The sequence below is a fragment of the Acanthaster planci genome, linkage group LG09, assembly GCF_054643075.1.
Source record: "Acanthaster planci isolate LZ-2023a linkage group LG09, COTS_SCS, whole genome shotgun sequence".
NCBI lineage: Eukaryota > Metazoa > Echinodermata > Asteroidea > Valvatida > Acanthasteridae > Acanthaster > Acanthaster planci.
This window is the reverse complement of record NC_141785.1, coordinates 13,438,153-13,455,683: the sequence shown is the minus strand read 5'-3', so window position 1 is coordinate 13,455,683 and position 17,531 is coordinate 13,438,153. Positions and strand designations below refer to the sequence as shown.

At 40.4% G+C, this 17,531-nt stretch overlaps 1 protein-coding gene across 1 annotated transcript in view; it reads left to right on the top strand.

Annotated features, from left to right (window-relative positions):
• The window catches only part of LOC110982231 (SH2B adapter protein 2-like), a 38,297-nt gene extending 20,884 nt beyond the window's left edge, over positions 1–17,413 (top strand). The window contains exons 4-7 of the mRNA XM_022240511.2: positions 1,224–1,330; positions 2,331–2,549; positions 5,463–5,686; positions 10,326–17,413. Coding sequence (XP_022096203.1) covers positions 1,224–1,330; positions 2,331–2,549; positions 5,463–5,686; positions 10,326–10,751 — 976 coding nt within the window. The 3' untranslated portion in view covers positions 10,752–17,413. The remainder of the gene's footprint in view (positions 1–1,223; positions 1,331–2,330; positions 2,550–5,462; positions 5,687–10,325) is intronic.
• The last annotated feature ends 118 nt before the right edge of the window (positions 17,414–17,531 follow it).

Below are 17,531 nucleotides of genomic sequence, written 5' to 3'. Positions count from 1 at the left end.
AACATGAATTCTTTGCCTAACCTGCCTGTACTTATGAGGCAAATACAGGTGTACATGTATGTATGTTTTTAAGAGCACTTTGTACCAGATGAGGGCCAAAAATTTGTTTGATTCCTTTTATAAATGCCATACCAGAAAGGTCTCAAACATTGTCAAACAGCATAGGCAAAGAATTTGACAACTTGAGATTGTAATCTTACAGTTATAACTGCATGGCTTGCTTGATGCCATTTGGCAGTATCAAGTGTTTAGAACATAAATCTGTGTATAAATGTCATAAATAATGGAAACATTTTACCTGTTTGCACGCAGTGTACCTGTACATTAACAGGTGACATGTTAGATGTGCTTGTGGATATGTACATGTACATGTGTGCATGAAGTTTGTAGGATTCTCAAATACAAGAATTTATTAAACTCAGATTACCTCTGACCAAGTAGCGGAAGGAAGCAAGTGTGGATTAGGAACAAATTATGCATTGTCTCTTAGATACATGTACAAGATGATTTCGACAGTTCATGCTGTTAGGATCTTTTGTACGTGTATGGTACACGTACAAGATAGACTGTTTGTGAAGAAATTTAAAAAAATCAATTGTGTATACTGGGAACTACATGTACATGTACATATTTGTACATGTACATGTACATACATGTATTTGAATGTACAGAAAGAAAACTGAAATACCAGTACCTACATGTACATGTCATAACCACTAGATATAGGCCAGTTTTTTTATTGTGCACCATCATAAAAGGGTTGTATTTCTCATTTAGTTCTTCAGTACATGTACATCGTATTGCAGCGCCCTTCATGAGATAGCAGAAGTAAAATTGTGAAGCGGGTTCACATGTGTACATGTAATACGTCATTTTGTTTCCTTCTCGTTTCCATTTTCACTTCTGCTTTTGTTGTATGCCAGCACATACAGTATGTAGGTTCCCTTATCTCACGGACATGCAACTGTGTAGTCATTCAGGGATTCTTGTGATTAGTGTTTAGCAAATAAGAATTATTTTCTGCCTTGCAATGATGAATGCTTACAAATGCCATGTGTCGTGCTAGCGATATTTTACAAAATTTTTTAAAATTTAAAAAGAAAAATTTTGCAAAATGGCTGTAGATGTTAGCTTTGCTTTAAACCTACGGACATTTGAAACTAACTTTTCTCATCTTGTCAATAATTGATATCATTTTCTGCCCTTTGTGTCCCTCTCAACAGGAGACCCTTACCCAGCGTGCCTCATTCACCTGAACCACCAGCCACTTCTGGCTCCTTCAGTTTCTTGAGACCAAAACCCAATCTCACAGTTCAAATACCCCAACCTGGTAAGTCAAACTAAAGTGTACAAGCAGACAGGATCCTCCAAGGACTTAGTGATTCAAACTCTCCTTTGATTTTTCACTGTTCCATAGAATGCCTGATTTTTCCCCTATCACTTGGGTGTGGCAATGGGCAATGTACCCCCCTTTTTCTATAAATAGCAGCTACATGTACACCCAAGCCTGATTATTTGCAGACTCCCGTGCAAAAGTTGTACCCTCGTGGGTGACAGAGTGAGTAGGCTGATTGTGGCTGTTGTGTACCTTGTGTTTCATACAAAGATCCTACCTGTTTGCACCATTGATTACTATTAAACTGTCAATCAAATGTCCACAGTCATTTGTTATACATGTAATACTCAGCTGTAATCAGCCAGCATTTTGCTACATCTGAGTGTAATCATTGGTGATTTGATACAAAAAGTGAGTGTTGGAAGTTCAGCTAGAAAAATAGTCGGGCCACTTACAAAAATATTAATCCACATGTTCATCTATATTCCTCAGTATTAATAGAAAAATGTAGCAAGTGCACAATACGAAAAGGTTAGAAAACATCAGTGGTTGAAACTGAGACCTTTCAGTATTGCCCAGGTGTCGAGTAATGGAGCAGCCAATCTAGTGTACACATTCATGTACATTCCCAAATCATTCTGGCTGAAAGATTTCTCAAGGTTATTTCAACACTGCATGTGCCTGAAAAAAGGGGGGTAGACTCTTGGCAGTTTTGTTAGATGATGTATTGCGTCTTGTGCCCCCAGAATCACTTTTAAATGTTTCATTTCGAATGGACTAAAAATTATCAGTCTTTTATAAATTCACATAAACCAGCTTGAGGTTTCTGTAAGCAGACTGTTGACTGCATTGAGCAGTAAGACAATTCTTGAGATTGAACTCATAAAAGTAAATTCTGAAGTCACAGAAGGAGATGAAGCCAAGATGAATTTAGAAAACACCCCTAGGTCTCTTCCATTTGCACTCTGTGAAATCCCTTCTCCCCCCCCTGAAGAATTGTCACCGGATGGCCCCAACTCCCGAAGCCCCCTCACCCCAGAGCACTCCTTCGAGGGCTTCTCCAGCCAGGATCCCAACCCACCCATCTCCCCGCCGCCACGGATCCCACCTCGGCGTCGCCATGGCAACAGTCCGGATCGGCTGCCCAGTGGGGGCTCAGATGGGCCCGTGACCCCGGAATTGCCCTCTATGCAGATGCAGGCCAGGCCACTGGGTGAGTACTGTCCTGGAGGTCAGTGACAAAGAATAGACAGTCAGCCTCTTGCTGCAATGAGCTCACGGCTCAAAATTCATTTGACGGATGCACTGGAATGCCCAGTGCATGCTTGGCTTTCACATGCCATACCTGTGCCAAAATAGACTGAAGTCATCAGCCAATCAGACCCCAGGTAAGGCAGACTCAGCTCAGCTCACACCAACCAGTGAAATAAATCTCAGAAACTTCAGACCAATCCCGGAAGATGCCATTGTTGTGGTGACACCACATTCGTGGGTGTTTCTATATGTGAGGTGCACATGCATTTTGGCAATTCTTGCTCCTCTATTGGACTAAGAGATATTCCACGTCCCCCTCCCGTAATGGCTTCTACATGTCATGCTGATTAATGTCTTTAATGTTGTCGCCTGACCTTATGTAGTGAGGTCAGATTTTTCCACTCTCAGGCAAATAATCAGCTGCCTTGGGTGGTATCATGGCCATTCTGGTAGACTCATTGTATGGTCATACCATTAGATACATTTGACATGCACGTATTTGACACAGGCAGGTAGCATTGATTATTGTCTGCAGGCATGTACATGTACATTGTATGATGAGAATATGTATCGGTACCGGTTCATGTAATTTCAGGGCTATGTAATTTAGCTCCTTGGTCATTCAGATATCATCAAATTATAAAACCCTGCCTTTTTTCAGGCTGTGGATGTGTTCACTGATATGAACAAGAAATTGCCCACAGCAGACACAAGTCACGTTTGTTGAAATCGACACAGCAGACCAGCAAACCCAGAATTCTGTGCCTTGCTTGTTTAGAGGTCAAGAGATTGCCTGATACTACATGTCCATATAGCAGACAACCTTGAACTTGGACGCACTGCTGCCGGTCAAGGCTGTGTGAGTTTGTAAATGACAAGGCCAAGTGCCTGATGGACACAAAGGAGCTCCGTCCAGTCATACAGGATTAAGGGGGTCAAGGAAAGAAACTCATACAGGTTATTTCCCTGCAGAGAAGTTTAGTTCAAATAGTGTAGAGCCATTTTGCACCAGTCTACAGAAACACTCTTCACAAAGAACTGTAAATTACTGAAAAATTTGTTCCTGTCTTTATTTCATTTCCTTTGAATCATAGCAACAAACCTGTTTCATACATGTAGGTTAGATGGATTTGATGCCAAATCCTTCTATATTCTGCTGCTAGTAGTGGTAGAAATGCAGTGTTAATCAAGAAATGAACAACTGTCGGAAATCAGGCCACAGAAATGAACTACAACACTGCACACAAGTATGAAATTACATGAGGTGAAAAATGGCAAGGGCTTACAGACGTAACTTGACTGAAACATGGAGATTGTGACATGAGCATGTACAATTGTACATGTTCATGAACCTTGTTGCTAGCTGATTATACATTCCCCCCCCCGTCAATACCTATTGATTAGTTAACCCTTAAGCCCTGGCCCCTTTTTTTCTTCTTTCATTCTTGTTTCCACCCTGAACTCAATTCAAGGTGTTTGTTGCCACCGGTTCTGTTTTCATGGTTGCATTGATGAATGCTCACAGGGTGGCCGCCACCACTGGCTCGGCAAGGTACAATAGCAAAGTGTGTGCCCCGGCACTGCAGTAGGTAACAGGGGAAACTGTTGGATCATTCACTGCTGTGTATTATTCATATCCTGCTTTTCCTGGTATATTGCTGCGGTTGTCACCAGTGCAGATCCAAAGTTAATTTGACAGGGCTGCCTGCAAATTGGTCTCAAAGTTTGTGGTGTCAAAGTTGAGGTCACAGCTTTTATGGATGTGGAGAGAGAACTTTTTCTGCCAATATCATGGATGCTTACAACTGGGCCTTTCTGTTAGGGGGAGGGGTTACCCTGTCATGTTTTCTCTGACTGGAACTTGAAATTTGCAGGTGTTTTGTGGGTTAAGGGCACTTCCTTTTGTCCCCACCTTTTATCAAACAAAACTCAAAGTCAACAACATTCTGTTTGAGTTTTTTTGCACAGAGTTTCAAATTCTGTTTTACATTTCCCGTTATTTTTGTGTTCTTAAAACACTCAGGTTTCAGCCATTGTGTGGCAGGTTATGGTACTCTACCTAAAATTGGTTTTAGTGGCAGATCTACAGGTTGTTCAGTGAATCCGTACATTGGGTGCTCAAAATTTGAAAATTGATCATGAATTCTCAAGAATCCAACAATGTACAATACATGTATAATGTATTGTTGGAAAGAAGGCGCCCCATTCTGAGGGGAATTTTTTACAGTCAATGACTGTGTTGAACTGGCAGCCACCAATTGCTGCTACATACATGTACATGTACATGTAAATGTACATACATGTACACTTTACACGTACATGTATGTCTGTTTGTGCATGGATTGGGTTGCTACTGAGCAGGAACTGGCTGAAATTGCAGACCCTCATGAAAATGTTCAACCTTGGGCAAATTAATTTAATTTTCTCGTTTTCATTATAACTTTATAACAGACTAGTCTCATAGAGTTGTATTTAAAGTGCAGGAGTTTGCTAAGCACAAACAAATATTGGCACAGTGAGAATAGCCTATCGTCCAAATATTCCATGATGATAATTACTGGTGGCTCACGGCTGTGGTAGCGTAATGAAAGTACCAAACAATGCTTTCTGATTAGCAGCCACATGCAGGGCAACAGTTTTGGTTTCTTTGGACAGAACTGAATGAATAAGATTCCCCCAGACAGCCAGATTTTATTTAGGATCCATGCAGTAGTGATTCAATAGCTCGTTTATACTCGCTTGTACTTGAACATAGAATCTTTCCTCTAAACATCATTTTCTTTTGTAGTGTAACCAAGGATAATTACTTAAAATATGGTTTCCTTTTAAATTTAACTTGTGCTACGCACCGTATTTTTTTGTTAAAATCTAGACGGATCAAATCAGAACATCAATTTGGAACTAGAAGAAACAGCCACGGTGTCCGATCACCCTCTGAATGAGTACCCATGGTTTCACGGCACCCTGTCCAGGGTGGACGCTGCCAAGCTGGTTCTGCAGGGAGGCAACACAAGGCACGGTGTGTTCCTGGTCAGACAGAGCGAGACACGGCGCGGGGAGTGCGTGCTGACATTCAACTTTCACGGCAGGCCCAAGGTGAGTTGTCACAATGAGAGATCCGAACCAGTCGTCGCTGCTGTTATTTCACGGCGAACTTGTCCCAAAGCATGCGATTATCTTGGGCTGAAAAAGTGTGACTTTTTTAAGCAGCGTACCATAGTCAGACTCCATTAGTCCTTTGGATTTCATAAATGATCAGTTGCCAGTCTTAGCTCAAGATCTGTGCGACACTCCTTGTCACGTTGTGTTCTTTTTCATACATTCTCTCTGTGAGCAAAGCCAGTGGGAATCACAGTACCTTTATATACACATCACCCAGCTGCTGTGTATACAGAAAACGGCCATGCCATGTTTATAAGTCCTATAAACTATCACAGAAAGTTGACAATATGAGGGGTGCTATCAAAATTTTCCTGTGGAGGAAAAAAGAGAAAATTTGCACATTTTGCCCTGTGCTATGTGTGCCCATCGGGGCATAATGTACGCACCAGTATGTGTGTACAGTGAGTGGATATGGGGTGCTGGACCTATCAAAACAACTTTGGCTTTACAGATTTCCAGAGGCGTCACTTCTCCAACCACTGCCCGACATTCGTTTGTGTGTAACAAAACCACATGTACCCCTAAGGCCTGTGCAGAAATTTTTAACGAAAGAGACACAGCGATTCCATGGCTTCACACAATGTGAATACGCATTTGCTTTGTGTTGGCATACAAACACGGACACAACCTGAGTATTCTGCTGAAATACTGTGCTCGGTATGCCCAGCACTTTTCACTTTCAAGTGGTATGACCTCTTCCTTTGCCAAAAGTTACTGACAAAGGATACGTAGTATCCTTTGTCATAGTACTTTGTCATAGTATGCGCAAAGTATAGTATGTGTATAGTATGCGCAAAAACTTTGATACTAATAGACCAGAATATGATATAAATTTGATATTTCTTTCATAACCATTGCAGAAGAAAATGTCAGAAACTGAAATGCCCATCACACCTCACAGCCTATCACACTGATTAAAATCCGATTGTTAAAGTTAACATTTTTCAATGTACAAGTTTTAAATTGGTTGCTGTGTACGATTTTTTTTCCAAGTACAAGCAAGTCACAGACCTCAATGGCGGAATTTCTCGGCTCGCTGCGCTGTATGTTTACTCTGGAACAAGTGGAGTCACCAGAGACATTAATTTTGCTAACAGCGTTTCTGGAAAGTCAGAAAAATAGGCAACTCCCTTCTGAGAAATGCCACTTGGGGAGGTGTGTACGCATCAGCTGGCAGATGGCATTGACATGTGGCGTTTTGCACGTAGTGGCTGACTTATACATGTACATGTAATTAGGAGGCTGTTGCATGCAAGACTGAGTAAACAAATGAGATGGTTGCTCATCCTTGTGTACTTCCCTTTTTCCTGGATGGTCTCCCCTTTTTGAATAGTAGTTTAAAAAATGTTTTCATTCAGTTGATGAATTTTGTTGAATTGAAAATTTACTTTTTGTATTTTGTAGCAAAATAGTCAGGTGTCAGTGTTACAGTAGTTTTAAGCCTGTTTGGTGAGGAGAAACCTTAACACAGAAAGTATCGATAAAAGGGCCAAAAGAATGCATCTTGAAAAAAAGGGCTGCTTCCTCTCTTTTTTAAATAAACCGTGATGAGAAATTGTTTAAGTTCTTTAGCCAGCCCAATGGGTACCCCTGCTGGGCAACCATGCAGGCCAGGCGTAGAAGTAAATAATGTAATCAAGAGCCAGCTGGCTGGAAGGTTATTGTAATTACACTGCACTTCTACGAAATGCTACAAGAGTCTGTGGTTGTTGACGAAAGAACCAGCCATGCAGTGTACAAATCTGAGAATCCTAGAAAACGTCCTGATTGCATCCTATTGCAGGGTAGTTCAGGGCCATCCACAAAGTACGTGTGCACTAGGCAGGTGGAGGGGCGGTGTTGCTCACCTTGTGTATTGCGAAAGGGGATAATAGCACTACGTACATGTATATTTACATACATGTATGCAGAGGGCTACTTCTGCTTTCAAGAGAAACTATTAAATTAATGTACTTTTTTAAAGTTTGGTATTAAGTATTTGGTTCCCCCCTCCCCCGGACAAGTTATTGAGGGAAAAAGACCGGCTTAGGAGAATGGACGCCACCATCAGCATTCATTCTCCTGAGCAAGGTCTTAAGTGTTACTTTAAGACTGGCCAAGCACATATTTATTCCCACTCTATACATTTTTATTCAGAGAGTCAAAAGAAGTCAAGATATGATGGATTTCCAGTGATTTTGCTCTAAATCTTTGCTTTCATTTTCCCCACCTCCCCGGTCCATTTATGTTACATGTATACTCCTTTTGAAAATTGTCCAATAGAATCCCCTTCAATGAAATTGGTACGCACGTGGCACGTCCCATGCACACAGTCGTTCTATGTACATTTACTTTTATATGAATGGCCCCCTCTTTGTCTGCATACTTCTTTTAATATGCCTTATGCTTGTCGATTTCAAAAGGTACCATACATGTACATGCAGTTCGAGAAACATGAAAAATCCTTCCCATGGTTTTGGAAACTCGATGTGTCATTCCTTGTTTTCGTACAGGTTCAGTCACTGAAAAGTCTAAATGTCTTTCAAATATCCTTCCTGGCAAGGAGCACTTCATGAAACAGGATTTGTATTCAATTTTCTGCAGTATGAACTCACCTGTATTTGAGAAACCAGCCCAGTGATTGAGGACAGTTGTTTTCGGGTACATGTACTTACACATGTATCTGTGAATGCAATCAGTGCCCCTGAAACCTTTTAAAAAAGGTCTTCACGCTCATTACTTTGAAATAAGAAACCATCAATTAGAAAGGATGGTCACCTAACTCCTTTTGCTAGAATGAGATTTTTTATGTCTTTCAAATGGAATACATGTACATGAAGCAAGTTTATCAAGTTGCTAAAAAACACATTTAGCTCTCTGGCTCCAGCTGAAGTCAGAAAAAGGCTATCCCTGTGGGAAAAGATGAAATGACTAAATTCAGAACCAATTTTGTTACAAGATTCAACAGTTTTTTCAGGGAGCCAAAAAATAGAAATTTTTCTGTATGTAACCTCTTTGGCCTTTCTGAGGGGTGACGGTATAAGTTTTGGGTTCTTGTTAAATACATTTGGAAGGAAAGGAATACTCCCAAGTCGCCTCAGTCTCATTAGTTTTATTTTAAAAGTTGCCCCCTTTTTGAGCGGAAGAATTACCCCCATTGTCCCCCCTACCCCTTGGAGCTGCTTTTGGCTCTACATACAGTTTTGTCTGTGTTCAAACAGTAAATGGGTTGAGACAGTACAACATTGCTTTGGCCAGCTTACTGCCAGAGACTGAGATGGCTCCGCACACATGGCGCATGTACAGTACATGTATGTGTATCTCTCAGTAGGAAAAAAATGGCTTTTCCTGTTAACAAACCACAGCTAAGATGTTGGTAATTGTGCAGTTAAGAAAATCTGAAATTCTTTGAGCCTGGGGCTGATGTCACAGTGCTCTTACACTCAGACGTTTTGCTAAGAAAAGAATATATGTTCAGGTTACCAGCCAAATTGCTATTAAAAGATACAAAGGATGTTACTTGGGACTGGTTCTCTGCTCAATTTTGCTTACCACAGAAAATCTGCCAAGGGCCCAGCTGGCAGTTTGATGCTATTCTGCCAGCACAAGTTTTTCTTACAGGCTCTTGGAATGCCTTGAGTGCTTGTGCTTTATAACGTAAAATACTTGATATTAAATTGTCCATGTCATTTATGTCTTCATTGCAGTAATGTGCAATTTATATTGAGTGCAGTTAGAGAGCTGGTAAGAAGATTGTCTTGGCTCCAAGGCGTCCCTTGTGGTGCGATATTAAGGCATACCAGCCCTGGTGTGTGTTTTAGGGAGACCTGCTTTGGTGAATTGTTGTATTGTCACAGGCTGGTAATCAGATACATTTGTATGCTGAAACATTGCACCAGCAAGGACATCAACCAGTAGAAATCAAGACTAGCGAAAAGAAAGATCACAAGCTTACTTTAGGTTAGAGTAGAATCCACAACTGCCTGTCACTAAAGGCTGGTTCATGCTTCACGTGAAAGTGAAAATGAGTGCAGATTCATGAAATCAGATCAAATGTTCGCACTGTAAATTTGCAAAAGATGAACATGTTTCAACTGGAGCAAAATTTCACTGGAAATCATTCATGATATCAGATTCGCTTCGCTTTCGTATTCACCTGAAGTATGAACCGGTCTTAAGGCAACACTAAGTGTCTGGGCAGAAGACCCTAGTTTATAAAGCCTAGCAGCACCTTGTATGGTGCATTTGTTATCAATTTTAGGAGATAGATCAATGCTTTGTTTTATCAACAATTAATTTGCCATCTTTACCAATATAACTATGGTGAAGATTTAATGCTTTAACTTGTACCAGCACCTCCAGCAAGCTTTTAATATTTTCAAAAGTCAGATTAGATCACGCAATCTTCCACATGAATGTTGGAGGGTGCTTTTGGCTGATTTATGGACTCCATCTCTTGAGTTGCAACTGCTTCAGTAAAATCTAACTAAAGGCCTGATTGGTGCCAAGGTTCAAATATCGTGCAGTTTGTTTTTTCTAGAAGGAAGGATTCAAAGTCTTTTTCCTGTCTTTTTCACCCCTTTCCCTCTCGTAGCACCTCCGACTGACACTTGACCTCAGTGGGCGTTGTCAGGTCACCCACATGTGGTTTGAGAGCATCTTTGACATGCTGGATTACTTCCGCTCCAACCCCATCCCACTGGACAGCCGGGACGGGGCCAGCCAGCCCGACGTCACCCTGACGGAGTTCGTGCCCAACGCGCAGTCGGTCAGCACCCCCAGCACCCCGCTCACACCCGCCACGCCTGAGGCGGGTGTCAACCGAGACAGTGGGGGCGGGGGCAGTGGCAGTGGGCTGGGTAACCCCAACTCCCTCCTGGTCTCCTCCAACGAGTTCCTGGGCTCGGGCAGCCAGTTCTCCCTGTCCATGAACTCTGGTGGCCAGTCGCCTTCTCCCCTGGACGGCCAGGGTAGAGGCTCCTCCACCAGAGCTGTCAAAAACCAGTATTCATTCGTCTGACGTTTTGTGCACGGAAGTGTGAAGACTTGAAACTTTTTTTGAATGTTGACATGTGTACAACCACAGTGAAATCCTACAAGGTAGAAGTGGTGGTGGGAGTGATGTTGACAATTTTGGATTTGAGATCTTGCTGCAATGAATTGGTTGCCACACCTGTACCATAATGTGCATTTGACCAAACATAGTCAGTGCTTGGCAGGCTCACATTGTAGTTTAGTTCATTGCAAATCCTTAAACACTATTACTCTCGGTTTTTGTTTCTGAAGTCAAGTCTAATTTCCTGTAAAAGGATTGTAAAAAGAGACACGGCACATCTGTGTCCTCTTAAAGTGTCAGTGACTTGTCCTTAGCTTGCAAATTTACGAGCAAATCAAGCTCTTCGTCATACATCCACACTATTTCCTGTCCAATAGACATTCTTATATGTTCATGTAGATGTGGTGAGTATGCATGTCAACGAGCCCACTAGGGATCAGCACTGCACACCGTACTTTATGCACATGTTGCCTACATTTATGATTTCTTCTTTACCACATGCTGTATGTCTCTCCTGCTCTCCGAATGGCCTATAATTTCTATTTCAGATGGTAACATGAACCACACACAACTTCTTGTGTGGCAGGCAGTAAATGTTTTTATTTCACTCAAATTTTTTTTTTAAACTTTCAACAAGGGATGCACCATTCCAACGTTGTGTTTGTAGTTTTTCAAAGTTGTTGTTTTATTTGACACAGTGGAGGGATTCAGCACTCATTTGGGGAGAATGTTGCTGTGAAATATTTATATTTTGGTATTTGATGATATGCAAGTGTTATTTGCTCAGCAGGGTCTTGAAAGTGACTTGCCAAAAATGTGCACAAAAACTTTGAATCCTTGATTCAAACTAAGATCTTGTTGAAAGTCAAGATTATTTCCAACTAGTCCACAACAGAACCACCAAACATCAGCATTTAATCTCTTGCAACAAATTCTCTATAAATCTGTGACCCCTACAGTTAATATGCAGACATTAGTGGACCAATCAGGAGAAAGGGAAATCAGGGAATCTGTATTTATGTGGTGTGGGAGGGGGAGAGAGAGCCAGGTCTCAGCTCTGGGAGTGTACCTGTCCATGCAGTTGATTTTCAAGTAGGAGAAAAATAGTAGACTAAAGTGCAAATGGATCTTCAAGTGCTCTCCTCCAGTTTTTTGCACCCCCCGAGTGATGCAGGGCATTGCTGCTATATCTCTGATGAAGGATGCATGGAAGTGTCACTATTTTTGAGATTCTTGGCTGGGCTAAGAAGCACCCTACTACATATACATGAATTTGCCATTGGATGGATACAAGTATTTGCAGTAAAGTGGGTTGCTCAGGGACACAGTTGGTGTAGTTTCCACATCAGGATGAGTCTGCAGATGCACTAGGCACAACAATGTCGTTATATTCAGAATAGCTTCAGGAAGTGTGGTATTATTCTAGCATGTGGTCTGCCATTGTGTTTATAAATTTTGTTTTTGTTTTTTTTTTACCAAAGGAGCAGATAGATTTCCTTATATATTCACTGCTTCTTTTTCTGTGTTCTTTGGACGTGGAAGGGCAAACACATTGTGGATAATTATAGTTCATCTCTATCTGTATGTAGCATGACATACATGAGTAACTTACAGGTTTTTCAGGAGGGAAATTACACACGGAATGCAGTGCACGCCACAAACAAAGAAGACGTGCAAATGTCCATTATGTATTTTGTTCGCATTCAGAAGAAAGCCTTCCTGAGGTTCATGCGAGTTTTGCAGCTTTCTTGTGGGAAAACGTTAATGGCTTAGATTAGTGGCAAAAGGACTTTGTGTGAAACCCAAAAGTAGTTTTTTCGTGATTTTTTTTTTCAGGGAGAGGACTGAAAAGCTTGTATAATTTTGTTTACATACTTATCTTTGTTACAATCAATAAGACACAGCCCTGAAATCCTCTGGGTTTTGAACATTATTGACCGAAAGCAGTAATTGGATAACTCCTCGCTTCTAGCATGCCAAGCTTGGCTTGTATCTGAAATTGATTTCTGAAAAAAAGATGCACTACAATTGGTATTTTCCAAGTCTCCAAGCACAAGAGCTTGTGTAATGCAACCACAAATTTGGGCCAGTTTTTGGAAACTTCCAAAATGGTTTCTGCAAAAATACGAATAAATTCTCTGAAACTACATGTATGGAAATGTCGTAGCGGATGGTCAATAGTGGAAACCGGGTAAAAGGAAAAACAGATCCATTTGCGTTCATGTGCATTTTCAGAGAACAGTTTACTGTGAGGAAATACTCGTGGGAAAGAGACAAAAACAGGATGTGCCCACCTGTAGAATTTCTATAATTATGAACATCACAGGATGAGCAACTTTCCCTCTGACGACTACAGCCGTCTTCTGAGGATTTATCTCTGGGTCTGAGAGATACATGTACTTCCCTTAGTCAGCCTTTAGATGCTGAACCTCCATTAAGACTTGGGTCCACCTGTTGCCATTAATTGTCCCCCGCCCTTTAGACTACAGGCACTTACCAATAGAGTTCTGTACCTGTATTTGGTCTGACTATAAAACCTGAGTGCTCAGTGTGCTACCAAGGTACACAGGATCACTGTGTTTCTTCTCTTTTTTTGACGATATTAGAAATGATAACTGTCATGCAGAAAATTAAAACTTGACTGATTTGTAGTACAGTGGATAGCTAACTCTTTGTAATGGAGTGGAGAAAACAATTCATACTTGGTGCTCAGTTTCGTTTTACCAAGTCTGTGTGATTATTTTTGATGATGTCTCGGCTACATTTATTTGGCACCAGGATCCGATTTCACAGAGTGGATGGGCAGTAAATTTACATCCGCCGATGATGATGATCTTTGCAGATCCACAAGTGTCATTTACTGCTGGCCTAGGGGCTGAACCTGACACACCAAAAAATGCCCCCCGGTCGGTGTCAAGATTTGTAAAAGACGTCACACCCAAGTCATCTTTGAATTGCCTTCATATCCTACCATTACTATGAAGTTCTATTGTACGCTAAGCTGTGTGAAGGACTACTGTTGCAGAAAGTTTTGTGTGAATGCTGTGTTTTTTCCCCTTCTTTTCACTTGGTAAGATTCTTGATCACTACACCTGATTCTGTTCACCATTTCATCCCTATATCAAGTCGTAAGTATCTCCAGCTGCTAGGCATGAGCTATGATGTCCTTGAAGTTTGTCCTCTAAAGGAAACTCGGAATGAATGAGATGACTTGCCCTCGTCAAATGCTGTAATCTACTTCGTGACAGACGAAACTAGAAATAAAATATTTACTCACCAAAATAAGTTGTCATTAACTCTGGTATTTCTTTCATAAGGGCTACCAAGGTGCTTTTGTTTACTTGATTAGGACTACTCACGTGTTTGCATCGATGTTGTATATGTTATGGCCACTTGCTCACATGCAGTGAGGTAATGTATACCAACAGTACAGCAGTGACACATTCAAAGACTGTACAGAGTATATACTTCAAGTATGTAACAGCCAAGAAATATTTCATCTTGCACCAATATGTTCACTTGTATATACTTTTGTGATCACAGCTGTTTTTAGGAGTTTTGGTCTAACAGAACCCCTTTTTTTGTAATTTTTACACGTACATGTACATAAGTATATATTCTGTCTTGCCGTTTAAGCTTTATTGTAATACGATTTGGCTCTGCAAGTTGTATTTTTCTGAATGCAATCCTGTCTCATGTCAAAATCTGGCCTTGAATTCTTTCTTAATGTAGAAGGTTTTGAAAGAACTACTTTTTCAGTGAAAATGTATTATGTAGAAGGACAATTTGAAATTTTTGCCTCAGTGTGGGGCATCAACTTGAAATAAACCCCCTCTTGACACTCATTTTCAGAGACTTTAAGCCTCGACGGTAACCTTCTGTCATGGGAACGATTGGTCCCCAGAGTCACAGATAGTTTAACAAATCTAAAATTGAAATTGAAAACTTTGTATTCATGTATTTAAAAGACTGTACATACTATGATGAACAAAAACAGGGTTCTTCTTCTGAGAATACGGGCGATTCACAATAGTGCGCCTCCAAGAGTTTGCAATGCATTGGCCAACCACAGCGCTTGAAATCTGTCGACCTTTTCCAAACCTGCATTGGGTTGACAAATTTCGCACACTGATTGGTCAATGCGTTGCAAACTCTAGGAGGTGTACTATTGTGCAACCCACGTATTGTGTTTTACGGGGTTTTGTGTTATCAAACAAAGAATCAAATGTATTAAACATTGTCTTTGTTCAGAGAGCAAAGTGATGATGCAGTAGCAAAAAAATGTGGAATAAAATACCTCTACAAAGCAAAACTTTAATGTTTGAAATGCACTCTGTAGGCCCTTTAAGCTTCTGGTATTTTGTAAATGACATCACTGATATTTTGGTCGTGTTTTATACTTCCTTCAGACAGAATTACTCCTTGCTCTTCACTTAGTATTATATCCCGTTGTGTAGGCAGTAGTTAATGAGAAGCAGTAATGATTTGAACTGGATAAATATAGAATTAATCATTAAAAAGCCTGTTGGAGGGGGGGAAAAAAGGAGAAATCATCTTCCTATTGTATTGTTAACATGAATCTTGAAGTCCTGTTTTAATGCAGTTTGAATGGGTTGGCAAAACTTTCACAGTATTTCCAAGCAATGCCCATCCTGAAACCTTCGTGGCAGTGCATGCCCAAATAAGGGTGTTTTCATGTTCTCCAGGATTGGCTTCCACAGTGATTTGTTCAAAGCCAGTCCTTTCTTCATCTCCTGTGAACCGTTCCTAAGGCATTGTTTGAGTTGCTTTGAAACGGTGATCCGTCCCATATAATTCTGCTACCTTTTCAAGCACTTTTATGGAAGGCTGCAGAATCTCTTCAGACTAGCAGAATTCAGACACATTGCTATATATGAGAGACCTTGTGTTTGGTTGTGAAACTGGTGTAGTGAAACAAATTCAGCCTGGTGGAGATTCAAGTTGTGGTGCAGTGGCTAATTAACTAACCTCCCCATCTTGGCAACATTAATTTTGACATAATATTGAGGGCTTGGGGAGTCTCGAAACTCCCTTCATGAAACAATGTCTACTTGAAAATGATGGTTCATTGTTCAAAGTCTTCGGTCTCTGCATCTGTTCAACTCATCAGGAACCCTTCCTTCTCTTGGCTTTAAAAAGAATCTGGATGCCGGCCTCCTTTTTATAAATTCCGGACCTTCCTGTGAATAGAAGTGCCTCTCTTTGCATTTAAACAGCCAATCAGATCAAATGAAATGACCAGAAAGTAACACGAGACAAATCAAGTGGCTTGAGTATTACTAATTTTTGAAAGGGGGAAATAACAGAAGTGTGGGGGGGGTGTTTTGAAAGGGTTACACCATATTTAAGTACTCTTACGATTACGTTCAGCCAATTATAAAACTAATAGGAAGAAACTGATGTAAATGTGTATTGCCAGACCTTGGTCTGATTGCACATCACCATGTTTTACTTTGGGGTGTGCATGTTGCAATTTTCAGTAATATTTTAAGAAGTGTCTGGATTACAAACTCAAACGATAGTGCTTCTTTTATCTCAGACCTTTTTTTTTTCAAATTGATATAAGATACCATATTTTGATACGTAGAATTGAGCATGTAAAAGGGACCCATCTTTCCCTAAAGGCAGCTCTGTGCTTGTTAGACCTTGCCTTTTAAGGGCTTGTTATCAAAAAGGTTTTCTACATATGCATTTGTTGAATTGAAAAAAAAAATTCCTAAATTGAAATCTGCAACATCAGTTTGTGCTGAATTTGGGTGCAAGCCAAGGTTTGTACAAAAGTAGCATTGTTTATAACTTTGAAATAATATTTAAGATATTTTTCTATCAAGGCAAACATACTGTATGGAAATATTATGACGCAAAGTAACGCAGTATATACAACTTTCAAAGAAAGATTAGCTAGCGGTATTTTGTCAAGTTCATTGGAATGTAAATATATTTGACAACCTTGTATGTATGATAGCTGTACATATTATATGGATGTTATTTTGGATAACATGAGTACATGTATTTGGTGACTGGGTAGATACACCGATATAGCAATTACCTATGATACCACGCAGTAGGCTGAGCTTGTAACTGTGTTTAATGTTAATAAAATATGAACACCGATAAGTGCATTAATTCAACCCAAGACTCACCCTGTGATAGCTCCTTTAATGAGGTCGCCCAGATCATGCATCCGATGAAGAGTCAAGGGTAATTTTAATTTGTTTAGTTCTGGTAGAAGCTTTACTTTCGTTTGAGACAGGTGTACACAGAAGGTGCGTGGAAGAGAACAATTTTAAACAGTGTTTAATTATGCCATTTTAAGGGCTCAACCCCATACTTACTCAGATGTAGCATTATCGACAGGAATTTGTTGCGATTGCAGGTATCTTTGCTTTGTGGGGAAAACTTTTAACAAGTCAGGATTGGCTAGTCATTGTGACATTGACAGTAAGTAACAAAGTAAATGATTGTACCGCAAAGATTGGCATCTTCAATATTTTTGTTTTAATTTTGGAAGGCTAACTGAACTGCGAGAAATGCATTACACAGCGTAAATTCATTGTATTGATTAATTATGTGGAATGCTAATAAATGATCTCTTACTGCAAAAAGTGGTTATTGCAATGGATGATAATCATATCAGATATAGTTTGGTGGGTATCCCAAAGGTAGAGCATGTCCGTACTGCAATTCAGTACCCAGTGTACTTGCATTGAATGGGCACAGATA